The 17,940-nt window shown below is 32.5% G+C and overlaps 2 protein-coding genes across 2 annotated transcripts; one reads left to right on the top strand and one right to left on the bottom strand.

The window, feature by feature from the left end:
- Window positions 1–2,983: 2,983 nt before the first annotated feature.
- On the bottom strand, window positions 2,984–11,831 carry eif2s1b (eukaryotic translation initiation factor 2, subunit 1 alpha b). The gene is made up of 8 exons (XM_058754873.1): window positions 11,693–11,831; window positions 8,844–9,086; window positions 7,389–7,468; window positions 7,153–7,304; window positions 5,852–5,958; window positions 4,539–4,636; window positions 4,309–4,452; window positions 2,984–3,351 (listed from the first exon to the last, which is right to left on the bottom strand). The coding sequence occupies exons 2-8, from the start codon at window positions 9,082–9,084 to the stop codon at window positions 3,226–3,228; spliced, it is 948 nt and encodes a 315-aa protein (XP_058610856.1). The 5' UTR covers window positions 9,085–9,086; window positions 11,693–11,831; the 3' UTR covers window positions 2,984–3,225.
- Window positions 11,832–12,262: 431 nt separating this feature from the next.
- On the top strand, window positions 12,263–17,582 carry atp6v1d (ATPase H+ transporting V1 subunit D). Its single transcript, XM_058755902.1, has 9 exons — window positions 12,263–12,495; window positions 13,207–13,324; window positions 13,915–13,994; window positions 14,100–14,167; window positions 14,265–14,309; window positions 14,946–15,049; window positions 15,132–15,198; window positions 15,291–15,369; window positions 16,963–17,582. Exons 1-9 carry the CDS (start codon window positions 12,455–12,457, stop codon window positions 17,105–17,107), a joined length of 747 nt encoding a protein of 248 aa, XP_058611885.1. The 5' UTR covers window positions 12,263–12,454; the 3' UTR covers window positions 17,108–17,582.
- Window positions 17,583–17,940: the final 358 nt, after the last annotated feature.

Here is a 17,940-nt window from a genome sequence, read left to right as displayed (position 1 = left end):
ACCAAATGCAACAGTAAAATTAAGTTAATATTAAATATTTCCATGGGTTATTTTCAGGGTGTAAAGTTTTTAATTAGTACATTTATTATTTTGGAATGATTTGGAAATTAAGGCGTTTTTGTGCGCTTACGTTTTCAAAGAAAATGACTTATTTTGACCTGAAATTATTGGGATACTATTATAGTTTGGTATAGTTTTTTTTAAATTTTTTTTTTTAATATATTTCCCATTTTGATTTTAAAATTCTAGCATTTAGGAGTATTATTTAATGTCTATATAGTTTTATTAATGTTTGTCAGTTTGTCATAAATGAGAAAATATTATAGTTTTAGTAAACTATAATAATCCTATAAAGCTCTGGAAACATTTATAGTAATTTGTCATTCAGGTCAATATTTGCCAGGTTTTTGGGTTTTTAAAATTTGAATTTATTTCCTTTTGTCATGTTATTTTTAATATATTTTTGTAGTTTGTATTACATTTTATATCACTTTTGGTTAAGTTAAAGTTAAATAAAAATTAGAAAAGTTGCCTTAGCAACTAGCTGAAATAGTATGTATATAATTACATACAAGGCTGTGAAAATGTGTGTGTGTGTGTATATATATATATATATATACGCACACACGCGCACACACACAAGTAAACATTTGAAGTGGATCAGAAAAGTTGTCCTAAGAGAAGAGTGTATTTTGTTTTTAGGAAACAAAATTTGGATTTGATCCACTTCAAATGTTAACTAGTGTGTGTGTGTTTATACAATGTGTGTATGTACAGTCATGGCCAAAAATATTGGCACCCTTGGTAAATATGATCAAAGGCGGCTGTGAAAATTAATCTGCATTGTTAATCCTTTTGATCTTTAAATTAAAAAAATTTCGAACCTTTCATCGGATAATAAGAGGGTAATGTTTTTTTTTTTTTCTCAAATACATGTTGGACACAATTATTGGCACCCCTAGAAATTCTTATGAGTAAAATATCTGAAGTATATTCCCATTCATATTCACAATTTTGAGCACTCCAGGGTGATTATGAACATGAAATTATCCAGCCATGGCTTCCTGTTTCACAGAAATATAAATAGGAGGGAAAACAAAGCCCAAATTCCCTTAATCATCCATCACAATGAGAAAAACCAAAGAATATATTTCTGATGTGCAGCAAAAGATAATTGAGCTTCACAAATTAGTGAAGTGGCTTTAAGAAAAGAGCTAGAGCAGTGAAAATTCCCATTTCCACCATCAGGGCAATAATTAAGAATTTCCAATCAACATAAAATGTTAGGAATCTGCCTGGAAGAGGACGTGTGTCTATATCGTCCTAATGCACGGTGAGAAGGAGAGTTTGAGTGGATAAAGACTCTCCGAGGACCACAGCTGGAGAATTGCAGAAAATAGTTGAGTCTCGGGGTCAGAAAACCTTAAAAAAAATGGTCAAACAGCAGCTACATCAGCACATGTTGTTTGGGAGGGTTTCAAGAAAAATTCTCCTCGCTCATCCAAAAACAAACTCCAGCATATTCAGTTATCAGACACGACTGGAACTTCAAATGGGACTGGCTTCTATGGTCAGATGAAACTTAAAAATGAGCTTTTTAGCAGCAAACACTCAAGATGGGTTTGGTGAACACAGGGATAAAAAGTACCCCATGTGTACAATGAAATATACTGCTGTATTTTTGATGTTGTGGGCCTATATTTCTGCTGGAGGTCCTGGACATCTTGTTTAGACGCATGGCATCATGGATTCTATCAAATACCAACAGATAAAAAATCAATAAGTGACTGACTCTGTTAGAAATCTTATAATGGGCCATGTTTGGATCTTCCAACCGTACAATAATCCAAACACAAACCTCAAAATCAACACAAAATGGGTCACTGAGCACAAAACCAAGCTTCTGCTGGTCATTCCAGTCCTCTGACCTGAACCCTGCAGAACATGAGTGACCTGAAGAGAAGGAGCTGTGAATCTAAAGGGTCTGGAGTGATTCTGGATGAAGGAATGGTCTCTGATCTCTTGTCAGGTGTCTCTAACCTCATCAGGCATTATAGGAGAACATTTAGAGCTGTTAAACTGGCAAATGGAGGTTTCAAAAAGTATTGAATAAAAGGGTGCCGTTAATTGTGGCCAATGTGTATCAGAGAAAAAACATTTATTTCATAATGATATTTACCCTCATTTTAAATTCTTATTATCCAATGAAAGGTTAGATTTTTGTGAATTTTTAAAATAAAAGATCAAAAGGATTAACAATGCAGATTAATTTTCACAGCCGCCTTTGATCATATTTACCAAGGGTGCCAATATTTTTGGCCATGGCTGTATATGTTTATACGATTTTATAAAATGTTTTTTATGGTGTTAGTTTTAGTAAACTATAATAACACTGAAAAGCACGGGAAAAGTTACCAGTACTTAAAATGTTTTGAAGTAAAATGAGTTTAAATGAATATTAATATACATTATGTACTAATAATGAATTTAACGTTTTACAATAATTGGGCTGTCAAGCAATTAATATTAATCAAATTATTTACATTCTATTCTATTCTATATTCACATAAATATTTGCTGGGACAAACAAACCAAAGAAATGTAGGGTTTTTTCTCCTCAACCAAACCTTGCTTGTCTGTCTGACAAAACATTTAAATTTATTCGTCTGGCATTTAATAATTAATACAAATAATATAATTACGTTAATAAATACTGTATTTGAATTTTTTTTTTTAATAAATTTATATAAATGATTTTACTATAATATATATTAAAAACTTAATTTAATTTATTTTTGCTGTTTTGTCTTTTTAATGCTTAACTACAATGTAAAGTTGTTCTTTTACTCAAGTATGTTTTTGGTTCTATATTTTGATCAAAAATTTCACTCACAATATGTACTTTCAAATATTATTTAACAGTAGCTTTGCAGCATGTCAATATGTAAATAAATACAGATGCTAAAGAATACAAAACTTCAACTACTTTCCAGAATTTTACTGAGATTGAAGCAGAGCGAGAAACAGGTTTTACTTCACAGAAAATCACCGTCTTCACTCTGCATCGTTGAATCAGCGTAAATGTTAACATTGATCAGAGCTGTGAAAGGGTCAAAAGGCCACCGGTTCAGAAATCAGCTTTATAATGTTTGTGTAGAAGTGAAGCAGCATCAGTGTTTGGTAACAGTTCATCTGAACGGTTTCTGCGCTGCAGCAGTTGTTGATCTACTCGTCCGTTTTGGCCTCCATCTCCTCAGCGTCGTCATCGCCGTCCACCTCTGCGTTCTCTCGCTCCAGACGCTCCAGCTGCCGCTGCAGTTCTGTCTCGTCTGTGTCCGTCACCACTTTAGGCTGAAGACAAACACGCAATCAGAGCAAATACTTTAAATGTGCTTATATACCGCATTAGATTTTTGTGTGTTTTTTCCTACTCACTGTAGTACTGCACTATGCCTTTATTTACTTTAATCCTAATTTTTAAAAAAGGAAAAAATATATAGTTTAAGAAAGCATTGCTCCACAGAGCGTTCAATGGATCTAAAAAAAATATATCTAATTATTATTTATACTTGGTACTATGTATTCATTTATTTATTTTAATCCATTTTTTAAATTGTTTATTTTAATCATTTATTTATTTTAGTATTATCACTGCTATTTTAATTCATTTTATGTATTTTATGTACCAATTTTATTAGTATTTGTGTAATTTTTATGTATGTGCCTATATATATATATATATATATATAGAAAAAAAATATATATATAAAAAAAAAAAATATATATATATATATATAGAATAAACTTAATGAAACAAAAACATACAATAATATATATATATATATAGTATTTTTGTTTCATTAATTTTTCTACTCACTATAGCACTTACTGAAATAATTTTTTTGACTTTCTATTAATTTCCTAACATTAACGTTTATCCAGTTTTTTATTTTCAATCTGTTTTTAGTTGATTTATTTGTATATTGTGATGTATTTTAATACATTTTGTTGATGTATTTTGTGTATCTATTTTATTATTATTTATTTATTTTATGTTACTTGGTCCAGATACCAGTTTGAAAACCCTGATCTACTGTATATTGTAAATAATATCATGTATACTGCATGATGAGAAACATTCATGCATGAGAATGCAGTCAGAGCAAATACTTTTATAAAATGTGCATGTATATTTTAATATATTTTGTGATTCCTTTTGTTTTTGTCTAAACTAATGACTGTCAGCGTGTGTTTGTTCTTTAAAGATCAAGTTTATTCTGTGATATTTGAAGCTCTAAAGTGTCTGACCTCCATCTGGACATTGAAGACCCCTCGCTTCTCCTCGATGCGCTCCTTGATGGCGGTCATGGCCTGGTTGAGCACTGACAGACCCTCGGTGCGCTCCAGAGTGGTGGTGGTCATGACGTACCGCGGCGGAGCTATCAGGTTGATCTGAAAGGAAATCAATGCACACTTTGAATCACAGAATTGCAGCTCATGAAGCTGCTAGAACTGGATATAAAGGAAGTGGATCTCACCTTGATTGGCATGGCCTCTGTGGAGCAGTTAAGCCCCGCCCTCAGCGCGTCTTTGACAGCATCAATGCCTTCATATCCATAACACGCCACCTCAATGTCTGTGCATGGGACAAAGCAACCATCACGCTGAACACACATGAACATAATGCATGGCATATAAACGGTTTTTGAACTGTGTACTAATTTTTATTGTTTGTTTTAATTAGCGCTGTCAAACGATTAATCGCATCCAAAATAAAAGTTTTTGTTTACATAATATACGTGTGTGTATTTATTATATATATATATATATATATATATATATATATATATATATATATATATATATATAAATACACACACATGCGTGTATATATTTAAGAAATATATGTTATGTTTATATATTTAAAAATATTTATATATAATATCAATTATATGAATATAAATATATGCATGGAAATATTTTCAAAATATATGCTGTATGTGTCTGTCTTTCCATATATACATAATAAATATACACACATACACATATATTTTGGATGCGATTAATCATTTGACAGCACTAATTTTAATCAAAAAAATTTTTTAATGAGTTTTATGATTGTACTTTTTTCAATCTGCTTTTTATTGTGTATTTATTGATTAGTTTTTTCTTCTTTGAACCTTAAAATATATTAAAAAGAAAAACAATGCGAAGTGTTCAATGGATCTTTAAAGAGTGATTTTTCTTCTAAATATATGTTTACATACAAACAATAAGTTCAAAATTTTGGCATTCAAAAAATAATATTGTGAAATATTATTACATTTTAACATGACAGTTTTACATTTTTTATCAATGTTGAAAACAGTTTTTCAGGATTCTTTGATGAATAGAAAGTTCTAAAAATGTCATTTATCTGAAATAGAAATCTCTTCTAACATTTTAAACATTTTACTGTCCCTTTTGATAAATACCTTGCTGAATAAAATTATTCATTTAAAAAAAAATGTATTGACTTCAAAATTTTGAGCAGCAGCATACATATGAATTGTTCAAACTCATTGAAGCTTCATTAAATTTGCATTTGAAAATTACAGAGAATATTTGAAAAGAGAAATATATACACACACACTTGCTCTGGTTGTGGATTACAGACCGGAAACAAAAATTACTTCTTATTAATTTGCTTTTATATAAATCATGAAAGTACTAATATATTATAATAAATATAATTATTAATAAATAATAGAAAAGAAAGAAGAAGTTTTAAACTAATTAAAATACTTAATAATTACTTTGCACTGTAATTTTGTGCATGGTGAAAAGTGCAGCACGTTTTTATGATAAGTACCCGCTCTGATTTTGACCGCCTGTGGGGTGAGGCGTCTGTTGATGTTGTCGATGAGCACGTCCTTCTCCTCCTCAGTCAGATCCAAACCGTCCAGGATGGACGGATCGCTGGAAATAAAACCAAAAATAAAAATAAGCAAAACATTTTCTCGTTCACTTAAAACTCTTGCTTTGTTTTCAGAGCACGCTCCACGCAGAATTTCTTCATGCAATAAATAAGCTTTCCATTGATGTATGGATTGTATAATATTTGTACAATATTTGGCTGAGATACAACTATTAGAAAATCTGGAATCTGAGGGTGCAAAAAAATCTAAATATTGAGAAAATCACCTTTAAAGTTGTCCAAATGAAGTTCTCAGCAATGCATATTACTAATCAAAAATTAAGTTTTGATACATTTACAGTAAGAAATTTACAAAATATCTTCATGGAACATGATCTTTACTTAATATCCTAATGATTTTTGGCATAAAAGAAAAATTTATAATTTTGACCCATACAGTGTATTTTTGGCTATTGCTACAAATATACCCCAGCCACTTAAGACTGGTTTTGTGCTCCAGGATCACATATAAGGTAATAAAATTATTATTATTTTTTTTTTAAATATGTCCAAAACTGTAATTTTTCTCCAAAAAAACCCTTGATATAAAAGATGAAGTGCTATGCAAGACTATTTAAAGCAACACTATGTAACTTTTGGCACTCGAGCGGTTAATAAACAGAACTGCACGCATCCCGCGGAAGAACGTTTTAACCGGAGCTACTTCTCTAAGTTTATGTCTATGGCGATTCACGCAGGTATGTGTTACTCCGCAGCGGTGACGACGCGACCAGGCTACAATAGTCCAAATATAAGCACTTATTATAAGTGTACTGTAGTGATTCAGGATAAGACAAAAACGCGGTTTGGAAGATGAATTCATGATGTACTCGCTCATTATATACATTTTGCAAATTTTGAACACAGAAAAAGTTACATAGTGCTGCTTTAAGACAATAGACGGCAATGCTGACCTAAAATGCAAAATGTTTGTCCTCTCTCTTCACCGTTCCCACATCTCAGACCTCAAATACATCAAATATTACCCTTTTTAGACAAAGGCGGCCAATCTACCTTTTCGTAACTGAATTTAAAAAGTCATGACCAGTCTGCAACTGGCCCCAGTTCTATATTTACCCTTGTAACCCCCCCTCATTAAAGCTATTTCTCATCGGATCTAAGCAAATCTCACAGGTGAGTTTTTTGATCTCAAAGAACTGAAAGTTGAGGAGTTTGCATCAATGTTGAACACTCACGACACGGCCTGTTTGAAGGCGTCATAGGCACCGTATCCAGGTTTCTTGTATTTCTCATCAAACACCCAAGCGGTTCGCTGGAACAAACTCTCCAGCTGTTCGTCTTTAGTGTACTCTAACACTTCAGCCACATGCCGTAAAATACTGTACACCTGCAGCACATCAAAAACATCTTCAAACCACAAAACATTACATTTTACTTCCATTTTCAAATTTAAAAAAAAATGCATACTCACCGTTTTAGATTTGGTGAATTTATCCTCACACTTGATGGCTTCTTCCGGAGACACTCTTCTCTTGGACAAATCAATGTATCCTAAAGAAGAAAAACACACCAAAAAGGTCAAACGTAAAACCAGGGTTGGAACTAAATGGGGGCTTGTGACAAAAATGCCCCTCAAATTCAAGATTAAGGAGCAAAAACTGACCCTGCACAATTGAACTATGTCTGTTTTAGTTTTACATTTAAAGCGACTTATAAATGAGGACAACGGAAGCAAACAAAATCAACAAAAGAGCAATGATATGCAAGTGCTATAACAAATCTCAGTTAGCTTAACGCACCACACGTAGGTTTTTTTTTGGTTTTAGTTAAATATACTATTTTTAGTTAAATATACTATTTAACTAAGTCTGTCACGGTTAAAATGAAATATGAAAAAAAATTGTCAATTTGCGGAATTACATTTAGATCTGTGCTTGTATCTGTGTTTTGTAGCATTGAGACTGTCAACCAATCACACGTTTCTGCTGAGTTTTGAATGCAATGACCAATCAGGAGGCGTTCCGATTAGTCAGCGATGACACTGCACTGTTACGATTGGTCAGCACTGAAAACGAGCCAATCAGATGTGTTTAAAGTGTTCAGCGCTTAAATGTTTTGACTGAATTCTGTGCTCACAGATTCTCTCATCATAATCGACAATAATGATTTTTATCATAATATTGCAGCTCTACGAGTTGCTGTTTTTTAAAAGTATAACTGATATACAATTTTAAACAGCTGATCGGTGTAATTATTTTATAGTTTTTCTTCTCTGACCCTTAAAATACATTTAAAAAGGATACAGTATAAGGAAAAATCAAAAGGAAATAAAAAACATTTTAAAAAATGAACGAGAAGCTTTGCTTCATAAGAGTGCTGAATAGATATGAGAGAATTATTATTATTTTTTTACAAAGTAAATAAAAAAAAAAACATTTTATATATTAACATTACTGTTCAAAAGTTTAGCGTTTGGAATATTTAAAAGTAATGCTGTGCACTATTATTACAATTTAAAATAACAGTTTTATATATGAATATATAGTAAAATATATAGTTTTTGTAACATTATAAATGCCTTTACTGTCACTTTTGAGCCATTTAATGCATCCTTTCTGAATAAAAGCATTAGTTTCTTTCTAAAATAAATAAATAAATAAAATAAATAAATAAAAAATTATTTCAAACTTCTGAACTGTAGTGCATATATAATAATAGTTTGTGAATAAGTTTGTTGTTGTTAGTAACAGTTTAAAGTGTTCTGATTGATTTAAGTATTTGGTTAAATTGAAGTATCTGACATTAAAGACAACACAGATACAATTAATAAAGTAATTATAAAAATTGCCCCTGGAAATCAATTCCAGAGGGCAAATATTGTCTCTTAATGGAAAAGTTCATGTCTGCTTGTGTTTGTGAGACTCACCCTTCTCTTTGTCCACTCTGATGACCACCACGCATTCGTTGCGTCCGATGCGGATGAGTTTGTTGATGGAGCGGATGCGTCTGCGGGACAGTTCGCTCAGCAGGATCATGCCCTCGATGTTGTTGTACTCCAGCAGACTGACATACGCACCCATCTCAGCGATGGAGCGAACGTTCACCATCACCACATCCTCCACCTCGGGGAAGCGGTGCTGATAAAACCTACAGCTGAGGCCCGGCATCTCTGCGCAACACAATAAATTGTATATTTTTAACAAGCTTTTGTCTTCAAAGTCACATTAAAAAAAAAGTATTTGCAATTCTTGTACAAAAATACAGTACAAAAACCTCAAATTAAAAAAAATAAATTATTTTGAAAATAATTAAAATTAAATTAATAAAAAAAGCAAGTCAAGACAAAAACAAACAAACAAACAAAAAATCATCATCATTCCTACACTTATTTGAGGTGTTTTTTTTTTTTTTAATTTAATTTTAAATTATTTTCAAAATAACATTTTTTTATTTTAGGTTTTTGTACTGTATTTTTGTACAAGAATTGCAAATACTTTTTTTTTTTTATGTGACTTTGAAGACAAAAGCTTGTTAAAAATATACAATGAGACCATAACAAAACAATGCAGGTGATAACTAGCAATTCTTTATTGAGCACAAGACTAACTGCATTCGTTTTATTCAGATCTGACATTTCCATCAGTCCTATTAGATTCAGAGTCAAATGCTTCTCAATCTTTTAGATGCCACACAAAGCCAAATATGATCATTCTGATGTGAGGGACCCCGTTCTAAAATTTAAAAGGCAAAGAAACAATTTATACTGTAAAAATAAATAAATAAATAAGATAAAAAATTATATTAGGGCTGTGCAATTAATCGAAATTGAGTTTCGATTTCATCCTCCAACGATTATGAAAATACAATAATCGAGAGAGAACGATTATCGGTAACACTTTATTTTAGGGTCTCTTAAATAGTTGCTTATTAGCATGCATATTACTAGAATATTAGCCATTTATTAGTACTAATAAAGCACAAATTAATGCCTTATTCTACATCCCTAATCCTACCCAATACCTAAACTTAACAACTACATTACTAACTATTAATAAGCAGCAAATTATGAATTTATTGAGGGAAAAGTCGTGGTTAATCGTGAATAAGTGTTCCCTATTCTAAAGTGTTACCCGATTATCGTGGCCCATTCCAGCGGTGGCTTTCACTCCTCCATAAAAACCCATTTTTACGTGTAAATCAGTAAAATCACTTAACGTGAATTTTGCAAAATGGGAAGTGCTTGAGGTATTAAAGATGATTAGATTTATTAATGTTTTTAAAGCCTGTTCCTCGGGACTCTTGCGCTCAGAGACGGAGCAGAACACGGACGTGTAAACTCATCTTTTAGCGCCTAAACGCTCAAATACACACAAAAATGTGTCAAAATGCGGCGCTTAGTGATTATTCACGTGAAACTTCGTCGGTTATGTAATAAATGAACGTAAAGAGTTTAGAATGAAAATGCTTGTGTAACAGTAAATTGGATCCGTGCAGCTCTTAAAGTGACAGCGGGCTATATTCCTGTGTGCTTTATATTAATCAAACAACAAAAGACACTCACTGCTCTTCACAGAAGGTCTTTTGCAACTTTAATAAGAAACAAAATAAGTTTCATTCTTACAGTGGAGACTATGCTGTTTTATTTCACATTTGATTATTAAATTTCTATAGTAGGCTGTTAACGGACTTGCATTAAAAAATTTTGTTGTATGTCCCACTAATAAACGTGTTAAATAACCATGATTACAATATTAACCAAAATAATCGTGATTATGATTTTTGCCATAATTGAGCAGCCCTAATTTATACTCTAAATATGACTTGTGAAAATATTTAGTTTGCATTGTTATTTTTCTTAAATAATTAAAAAAATATCTTTGCTACTCACTATCAACGAAAAAGGCTTGTAGTATAGTTAACAACTAAAAATTAAAACCATCAAAAAAAAATAAAAATAAATTCGTTATTTGAAATAAACATTAGCTGAAAAAAACACTTAATTTTAGCTAGTTGCCAAGGCACCATTAATCATTTTATTTAGTTTAACCTGATATACTAAAATAACTAAAATTATATATATATATATATATATATATATATATATAAAACAAACTACTAAAGTGAACAAAACACACAACAAATATACTAAAACTAAAATACAAAAACTGATACAAAATAATAAAAAACATAACACAGCTCAATATAGTAGAGTACTGTGCATTTTATTTCAATCTATTTTTTAAATGTATAATTTGTACATTTTTGTATTTGTTCATTTTAATCAGTTGTATTATTTGTATTTTTAAAATATGATTATTATTTTATTCTCAATTTTATTTGTCAATGTAATTTTATTATTTATTTTAATATTGTGTATTAATATTTTCCCACGCTTTTTCCTCAGGTCTACAGTTTTCTGTATATTGTAAACAGTGTTTTATTATTTGTTGGATATCTTGTATATTGCATAATGTGTAATTTTCTGATGAAAGTTGCACTGTTTTCATAATTTACACAATGTTTACATATTAATTTCGCTGAACATATCAAAAAGTGCATCTATCTGTCGATCTATCCATCTATCTGTTCAGGCATCTATTAATGTACTTATCGATCTGTCTGTGCATCTTCTCTATGATCTGTTCATCAGTGCAGAGTAAATGCGCGCATGCGGCACATGCGTTTTGACAGCAGCAATTAAAACCCTCATATCATCCCAAAAACGAGCTCAACATGAGCCAAACTATCACGGAAGTAAAGGTAACTCAATCCCACCTGACAGGTGTCACAATCGGCTCACTTTAAACCCTTTAAATCTCTAGAAACGGTCGTTTTCTGCGAGCGTTAATTGCCCATTGATCCTGCGATCCGAGAAAGAATGAAGCCTGCAGCGACCAGTGGGAAGTTGCGTCAACACGGCCGCTGTCAATCACACTTCAAAATAAAAGCCTTTACAAAATTATGCATAATTTTAGGAGGAGATTTCAACGATAAAACAGATTAGATATAAAGAATAAATAAATAAAGAATACTGATTGTTTCTTAAGGTCGTTCCGTTTTTTTAAAAGTCAAAATTCATCTTATATCCTCCGATAACACACGGATGCACTGTACTGTTAGCAGACCAGACACCGTCAAAACCGTTCTTCAAGTCAAAGTAAAAAAAAAAAAGTAAATTAAATTAAATTAATTAAATACAACATTAAGCAAAATAAATTAAATAAAAGTGCGAATAGGGAAACAAAATAAAATGCTTTACCTTCATTACTTTATGAGCGTTATTTTGAAATTTGAATACCGCTACGTACGAACACACGCACGGATGTGACGCAACCAATCGCTGCGTTCAGGAGGAATCACATGACCTCCAGTCAGCTGATCAAATCCTGCGTCCTGTAGCTAGGGTCATAGCGATTGTATTATAATCATTTCACCGTGATATTAAATAATTTGACACTATATTTAAACGATCTATTTGACGATTTCAACAGCAAAGCGTCTCAGTAGTTTGATACAGTGTTTCAATAAAGAAGAAAGATGTCCGGAAAAGATCGGATCGACGTTTTTCCATCTAGAATGTGAGTATTACCGCTCATCAAGGCAAATCGGATTCATTATTTTCAATCGTGCATGAAAACAACAGAGTGACAGCATTTGATATAAACATAATTTAGCAGTTTATGGTTTTATAAAGTAGTTATAATCTCAAAGCACGAACCAAGATGATACTGAATGCGCTGGAGTCGTGCATCCTCGAGGTTTTATGATTTATTAATTGATCGGAGATAAAGAGAAAACGTCTGCATTACGCTGAATTACACATTTTAAATATATGATGTATTTTATATAAATTTCGTGTTTTGACAATATATATAAACACGCATATCACGTTTGTCAATATATTATCACGCAGATGCATTTTGTCTGTAGAGTAATAAATGTATAACTCGATATGATGGATGACAATATTCTAGATGTGTTTTGGATTCATATAAATCAAGTGAAACGAAATCTTGCAGTAATTTTATGTGGACTCAGAAGAGGAAGTGATATTATTCACAGTCATGTGAGCCCTTTACAGAGCTGAGAGATACTGAACAGAAATACATAGTATATATAGTGGTTGTAACCTATTATAATGCAATATGTACAATAAATAATCACACATATATGCATATTCTGGAAGTATGACCAAAAATGTAACCATATGAGAATTGCATTACTACATATTCATAAATTTCTGTATATATTGCTGTTTGTTTATTATGTATTATTGTGTGTTGCATCAGGGCTCAGACCATAATGAAAGCTCGACTGAAAGGAGCTCAAACTGGCCGGAGTTTGCTGAAGAAGAAAGCTGATGCTCTGGCCATGCGATTTCGGCAAATTCTTAGAAAAATCATTGAGGTATAACATCATACCTATGCTTTTATTTATTTTACATGTTGACTTTTTATTTTTGTTGCTTATTTTTATTTATTTAATATTATTTTCAAAATAATATATATGTGACCCTGGACCACAAAACCAGTCTTGAGTCGCTGGGGTATATTTGTAGCAATAGCCAAAAAATACACTGTATGGGTCAAAATTATAAATTTTTCTTTTATGCCAAAAATCATTAGGATATTAAGTAAAGATCATGTTCCATGAAGATATTTTGTAAATTTCTTACTGTAAATATATAAAAACTTCATTTTTGATTAGTAATATGCATTGCTAAGAATTCATTTGGACAACTTTAAAGGCGATTTTCTCAATATTTAGATTTTTTTGCACCCTCAGATTCCAGATTTTCTAATAGTTGTATCTCAGCCAAATATTGTCCGCTCCAAACAAACCATACATCAATGGAAAGATTATTTATTCAGCTTTCAGATGATGTATAAATCTCAATTTCGAAAAAAAATTACACTTAAGACTGCTTTTGTGGTCCAGGGTCACATTTTTTATTTATTTATTTTTTTAACAATGTTGTGACTATTTTAATCTTTCAGACTAAGACGCTGATGGGAGAGGTGATGAGAGAAGCCGCCTTTTCATTAGCTGAGGCCAAATTTGCTGCTGGTGACTTCAGGTAGTTAAAAATCTCATTAAAGCAATGTTTTTCATAGTTACGTTGCATCACAGGAAGCATCTGATACCAGATCTCACTGAATGTGTTTGAATTCTGTCCCATCAGTACTACAGTCATTCAGAACGTGAACAAGGCCCAGGTGAAGGTCAGAGCGAAAAAGGACAATGTTGCAGGTTTGCTAGCTAAATCATTTTTAGTAACAAAAAAACTGGCAGATTTCTTCTGTAACTGCTCACCCTCATCATGAGTGTCACCTGTGTTTGTTCTCAGGGGTTACTCTACCGGTGTTTGAGCATTACCAGGAGGGAGGAGACAGTAAGAATCCTGTTCTCTTCATGTTTTAACGGAATAGTTCAGCCAGAAATGAAAATGTGCTCCTCTCAGGCCAGCCAAGATGCAGATGAGTTTGTTTCTTCATCAGATTTGGAGAAATGCAGCATTGAATGCTCTGCAGTGAATGGGTGCCGTCAGAATGAGAGTCCAAACAGCTGATAAAAACATAATCCACAAGTAATCCACACCACTCCAGTCCATCAGTTAACATCCTTTTGGCTTGTAAACAGTGCTTGATCTGTGCAGATTTCTCACCTGATTCAGACCAGAACACTTTTTCACTGGATGAAGCGTTAATATATTGTAAACTTCCAGATTTTGTGAAAAAGTCATAAAGATGGATTTGTTTCTTACAAACACACAGCTTCTGTCTTCTCAAGATGTTAACTGATGGACTGGAGTGGTGTGGATTGTTTTTATCAGCTGTTTGGACTCTCATTCTGACGGCACCCATTCACTGCAGAGCATTCAATGCTGCATTTCTCCAAATCTGATGAAGAAACAAACTCATCTGCATCTTGGATGGCCTGAGAGTGATAGCAAATACTTGTGAAAAAGCATGATACTGAAGATCGTTTGAACACATGATCATTTGAGATGTTTTTTTCTTCTCTGCAGGTTATGAGCTCACTGGTCTGGCCAGAGGAGGAGAGCAGCTGTCTCGGCTCAAGAGGAACTACGCCAAAGCAGTCGAGCTTCTTGTAGAGCTGGCGTCACTGCAGGTATGAATATTCGTATCCATATCCATAAAAGAAAGTCTAAAAATCATTTTTAATCTGTCTTATGTGATTCATTCACATACAGACCTCTTTTGTGACGCTGGACGAGGCCATCAAGATCACAAACCGCCGTGTGAACGCCATCGAGCACGGTGAGATCTCACAGCCACCTCTGAAGAGAATGAAACCTTCAGGCTTCTTTTAAAAGCTCTATAACACGACGCTCTTGTGTTTGTCCTCTCAGTGATTATTCCCAGGATCGAGCGCACGCTCACGTACATCATTACTGAGCTGGACGAGCGGGAGCGAGAGGAATTCTACAGGTGAGAACGCAGTGCAATATAGCCACAAAATGTGACGACAATGTAGCATACTACTGTTTCAAACATGCATTGCTTTAGCTTTATCAGTGTTGTTTCAATATCGAGATACTATTGTAGTTTAAAATTAGTTTATATTTTGCTTTCATTCATTTTAATTGCAATCAAAGTTTTAGTAATTGTGGTGTGTTTTTGAAATTTTTAATAGTATTTTTTAAATATATCTATATAATTTTTTTATTTAAATAAACTGTTTTATTTAAGTTATTTTAGTATTTAAACTAAATGAAAGTATTGCCTTGTCAACTAGTTGAAATAAGTTTCAGGGTTTTTGTTTGTTTGTTTGTTTTATTGTGTTTAACGTTTATTTTATTTCCAGAAACTGAATGATTTTCATGGTTTAGTTTTAGTTAACTATAATAACCCTGATCTATATATGAAATTGGTTTATGTAGCAAAAAATCAATACGTATTAGAGGTAGACTGTTATTTGAGTTTGCTGATACAGTAATAATTTGTTTAAAGAATGGGAATAACCAGATTATTGTGCTGATACCAGTCAAATCTATATATTGAACATGTTAAATAATGTTCTTTTTCGTTCCTTGATAAACAATCCCAAAATGCACAAGGACTCTTATTTTGAAAATAAAATTTTGAATTTTATTTTGCTCTTTCAGAACCAGGAGGGAGATAATACGTACTGTAACAACTATCAGCAACATATATCAGTAGAAACATCATTAAATAAATTCATAATTTATCATGAGTAATTGCTTGTCATAAATGCATGTTAACGATTGTGTTTTGACTTGGAAAGGCAAAGCATTCCAGTGTAATTAATAATCATTTTTTGAAGTTTATCACGTTAGGCAGCATTGTGATTCCTGTTTTTCCGTCCCCAAATTTAATAAGACCTCTTAAAATGATCATTTAGACTTTCGTTACACCATTTTTAAAGATTTGTATGACCTTAAGTTTAATAAATCGTAAGGCTTTTTAAGCACCCATGGATACATAGAATGTTTTTGGCAGTTCAAATGAAATATGAATCTAATATGTGACCCTGGACCACAAAACCAGTCTTAAGTCGCTGGGGTATATTTGTAGCAATAGCCAAAAATACATTGTATGGGTCAAAATTATCCATTTTTCTTTTATTCCAAAAATCATTAGGATATTAAGTAAAGATCATGTTCCATGAAGATATTTAGTGAATTTCTTACTGTAAATATATCAAAACTTCATTTTTGATTAGTAATATGCATTGCTAAGAACTTCATTTGGACAACTTTAAAGGAGATTTTCTCAATATTTAGATTTTTTTGCACCCTCAGATTCCAGATTTTCAAATAGTTGTATCTCAGACAAATATTGTCCGATACATACATCAATGGAAAGCTTATTTATTCAGCTTTCAGATGATGTATAAATCTCAATTTCTAGAAATTGACACTTAAGACTGGTTTTGTCGTCCAGGGTGACATATTTATATTAACATTATATAAATGAATATTATATATAATACTAATACAGTCCAAAATAAGATATTCAGAATATCCGCCAACCCTTCATTCTCCCGTTTTCCCATCGCAGGCTCAAGAAGATCCAGGAGAAGAAGAAGCAGCTCCGTGAAAGGACGGAGAAGGAGATCGCCCAGCGTTTGGCGAAACTGGGGCCGATCGCAGAGCCCGTGAACATGCTGAACGAAGAGGCCGACGAGGACCTGCTGTTTGAATGAAGCCGCAAACCACGTCATATTTATTCTTTGTGCCTGTAAGGCCGAGCTTTACATGAAAAGAGGAAGCTCTAGTTTTGTGTGTATGTTGGTGCCGTGTCACGTTTTTTTGTTTAGGATGAATAGAATATATATCACAGACGCTGTAAACATGTTTAGATCGATCATCTGAATCCATAAAACTGTTTAAAGCGCAAGGGTTTTATGTCTGAACAGAAATATATATCTATGTATAAAGTAGTTCAGATGAATTAAAATGATCATTCCAGGCTCCGGTCTTAATTGCATGCATGTTAAATATTCTGTGACGTACCGTGCTTGTCTTTGACTTTGAGCAGAAACGGTTCAGTGTTGACACGATCCTTACTGAACATCAGCCCGGATTCTTCTACATGCCCAGTTGTTTGTTCTCAGTGCAAATGTGTACTCAGATTTCACTTCCTGTCAATTTAATTTCAATAAATGTTGTAAATGGTCATTTGCTGTTGATTAGTTTGTGTGATGTACACCGCTGAAGTGCTGAGATTTCCTCGCCTTTCAGTATTTCACATTATAGACTTAAAATGGGTTGCAAATGCATGTCGACTATAAACTTTTACAATCAGCTGAAGGTCAGAGTATTAAAAAATTAAGGTAATAGCAGCTTTTTAATATCACAATTCTGAGACTTTTCTTGAATTGTGATATATAAACTCAAAATTTTGAGAAGTCAGCAATTGCGAGAAAAAAGTCATAATTATGATTAAAATTGAAAAAAAAAAGTGTGTTTTTATGTGGCAGAAACAAAAAAAAAACTCCATTGTGAGGAAAAAAAAGGAATTACCTCTCAATTTTTT

The sequence above is a fragment of the Onychostoma macrolepis genome, chromosome 20 (assembly GCF_012432095.1).
Source record: "Onychostoma macrolepis isolate SWU-2019 chromosome 20, ASM1243209v1, whole genome shotgun sequence".
Classification (NCBI taxonomy): Eukaryota; Metazoa; Chordata; class Actinopteri; order Cypriniformes; family Cyprinidae; genus Onychostoma; species Onychostoma macrolepis.
Note: the sequence above shows the minus strand (reverse complement) of the source record. Positions and strands in the feature narration are given on the sequence as shown.

What these genes read in the sequence shown, in the direction of transcription:
- eif2s1b (XM_058754873.1), bottom strand. Translation starts at nt 9,084, where the DNA reads ATGCCGGGCCTCAGCTGTAGGTTTTATCAGCACCGCTTCCCCGAGGTG. An exon ending in AATTCACCAAATCTAAAACG is followed by an intron (nt 7,305 to 7,388) that starts GTGAGTATGCAT and finishes GATGTGCTGCAG; the next exon opens with GTGTACAGTATTTTACGGCA. An exon ending in TCTTCAATGTCCAGATGGAG is followed by an intron (nt 3,352 to 4,308) that starts GTCAGACACTTT and finishes GTTTGTCTTCAG; the next exon opens with CCTAAAGTGGTGACGGACAC.
- atp6v1d (XM_058755902.1), top strand. Translation starts at nt 12,455, where the DNA reads ATGTCCGGAAAAGATCGGATCGACGTTTTTCCATCTAGAAT. An exon ending in TTTGCTGCTGGTGACTTCAG is followed by an intron (nt 13,995 to 14,099) that starts GTAGTTAAAAAT and finishes CTGTCCCATCAG; the next exon opens with TACTACAGTCATTCAGAACG. An exon ending in GAGCGAGAGGAATTCTACAG is followed by an intron (nt 15,370 to 16,962) that starts GTGAGAACGCAG and finishes TTCCCATCGCAG; the next exon opens with GCTCAAGAAGATCCAGGAGA.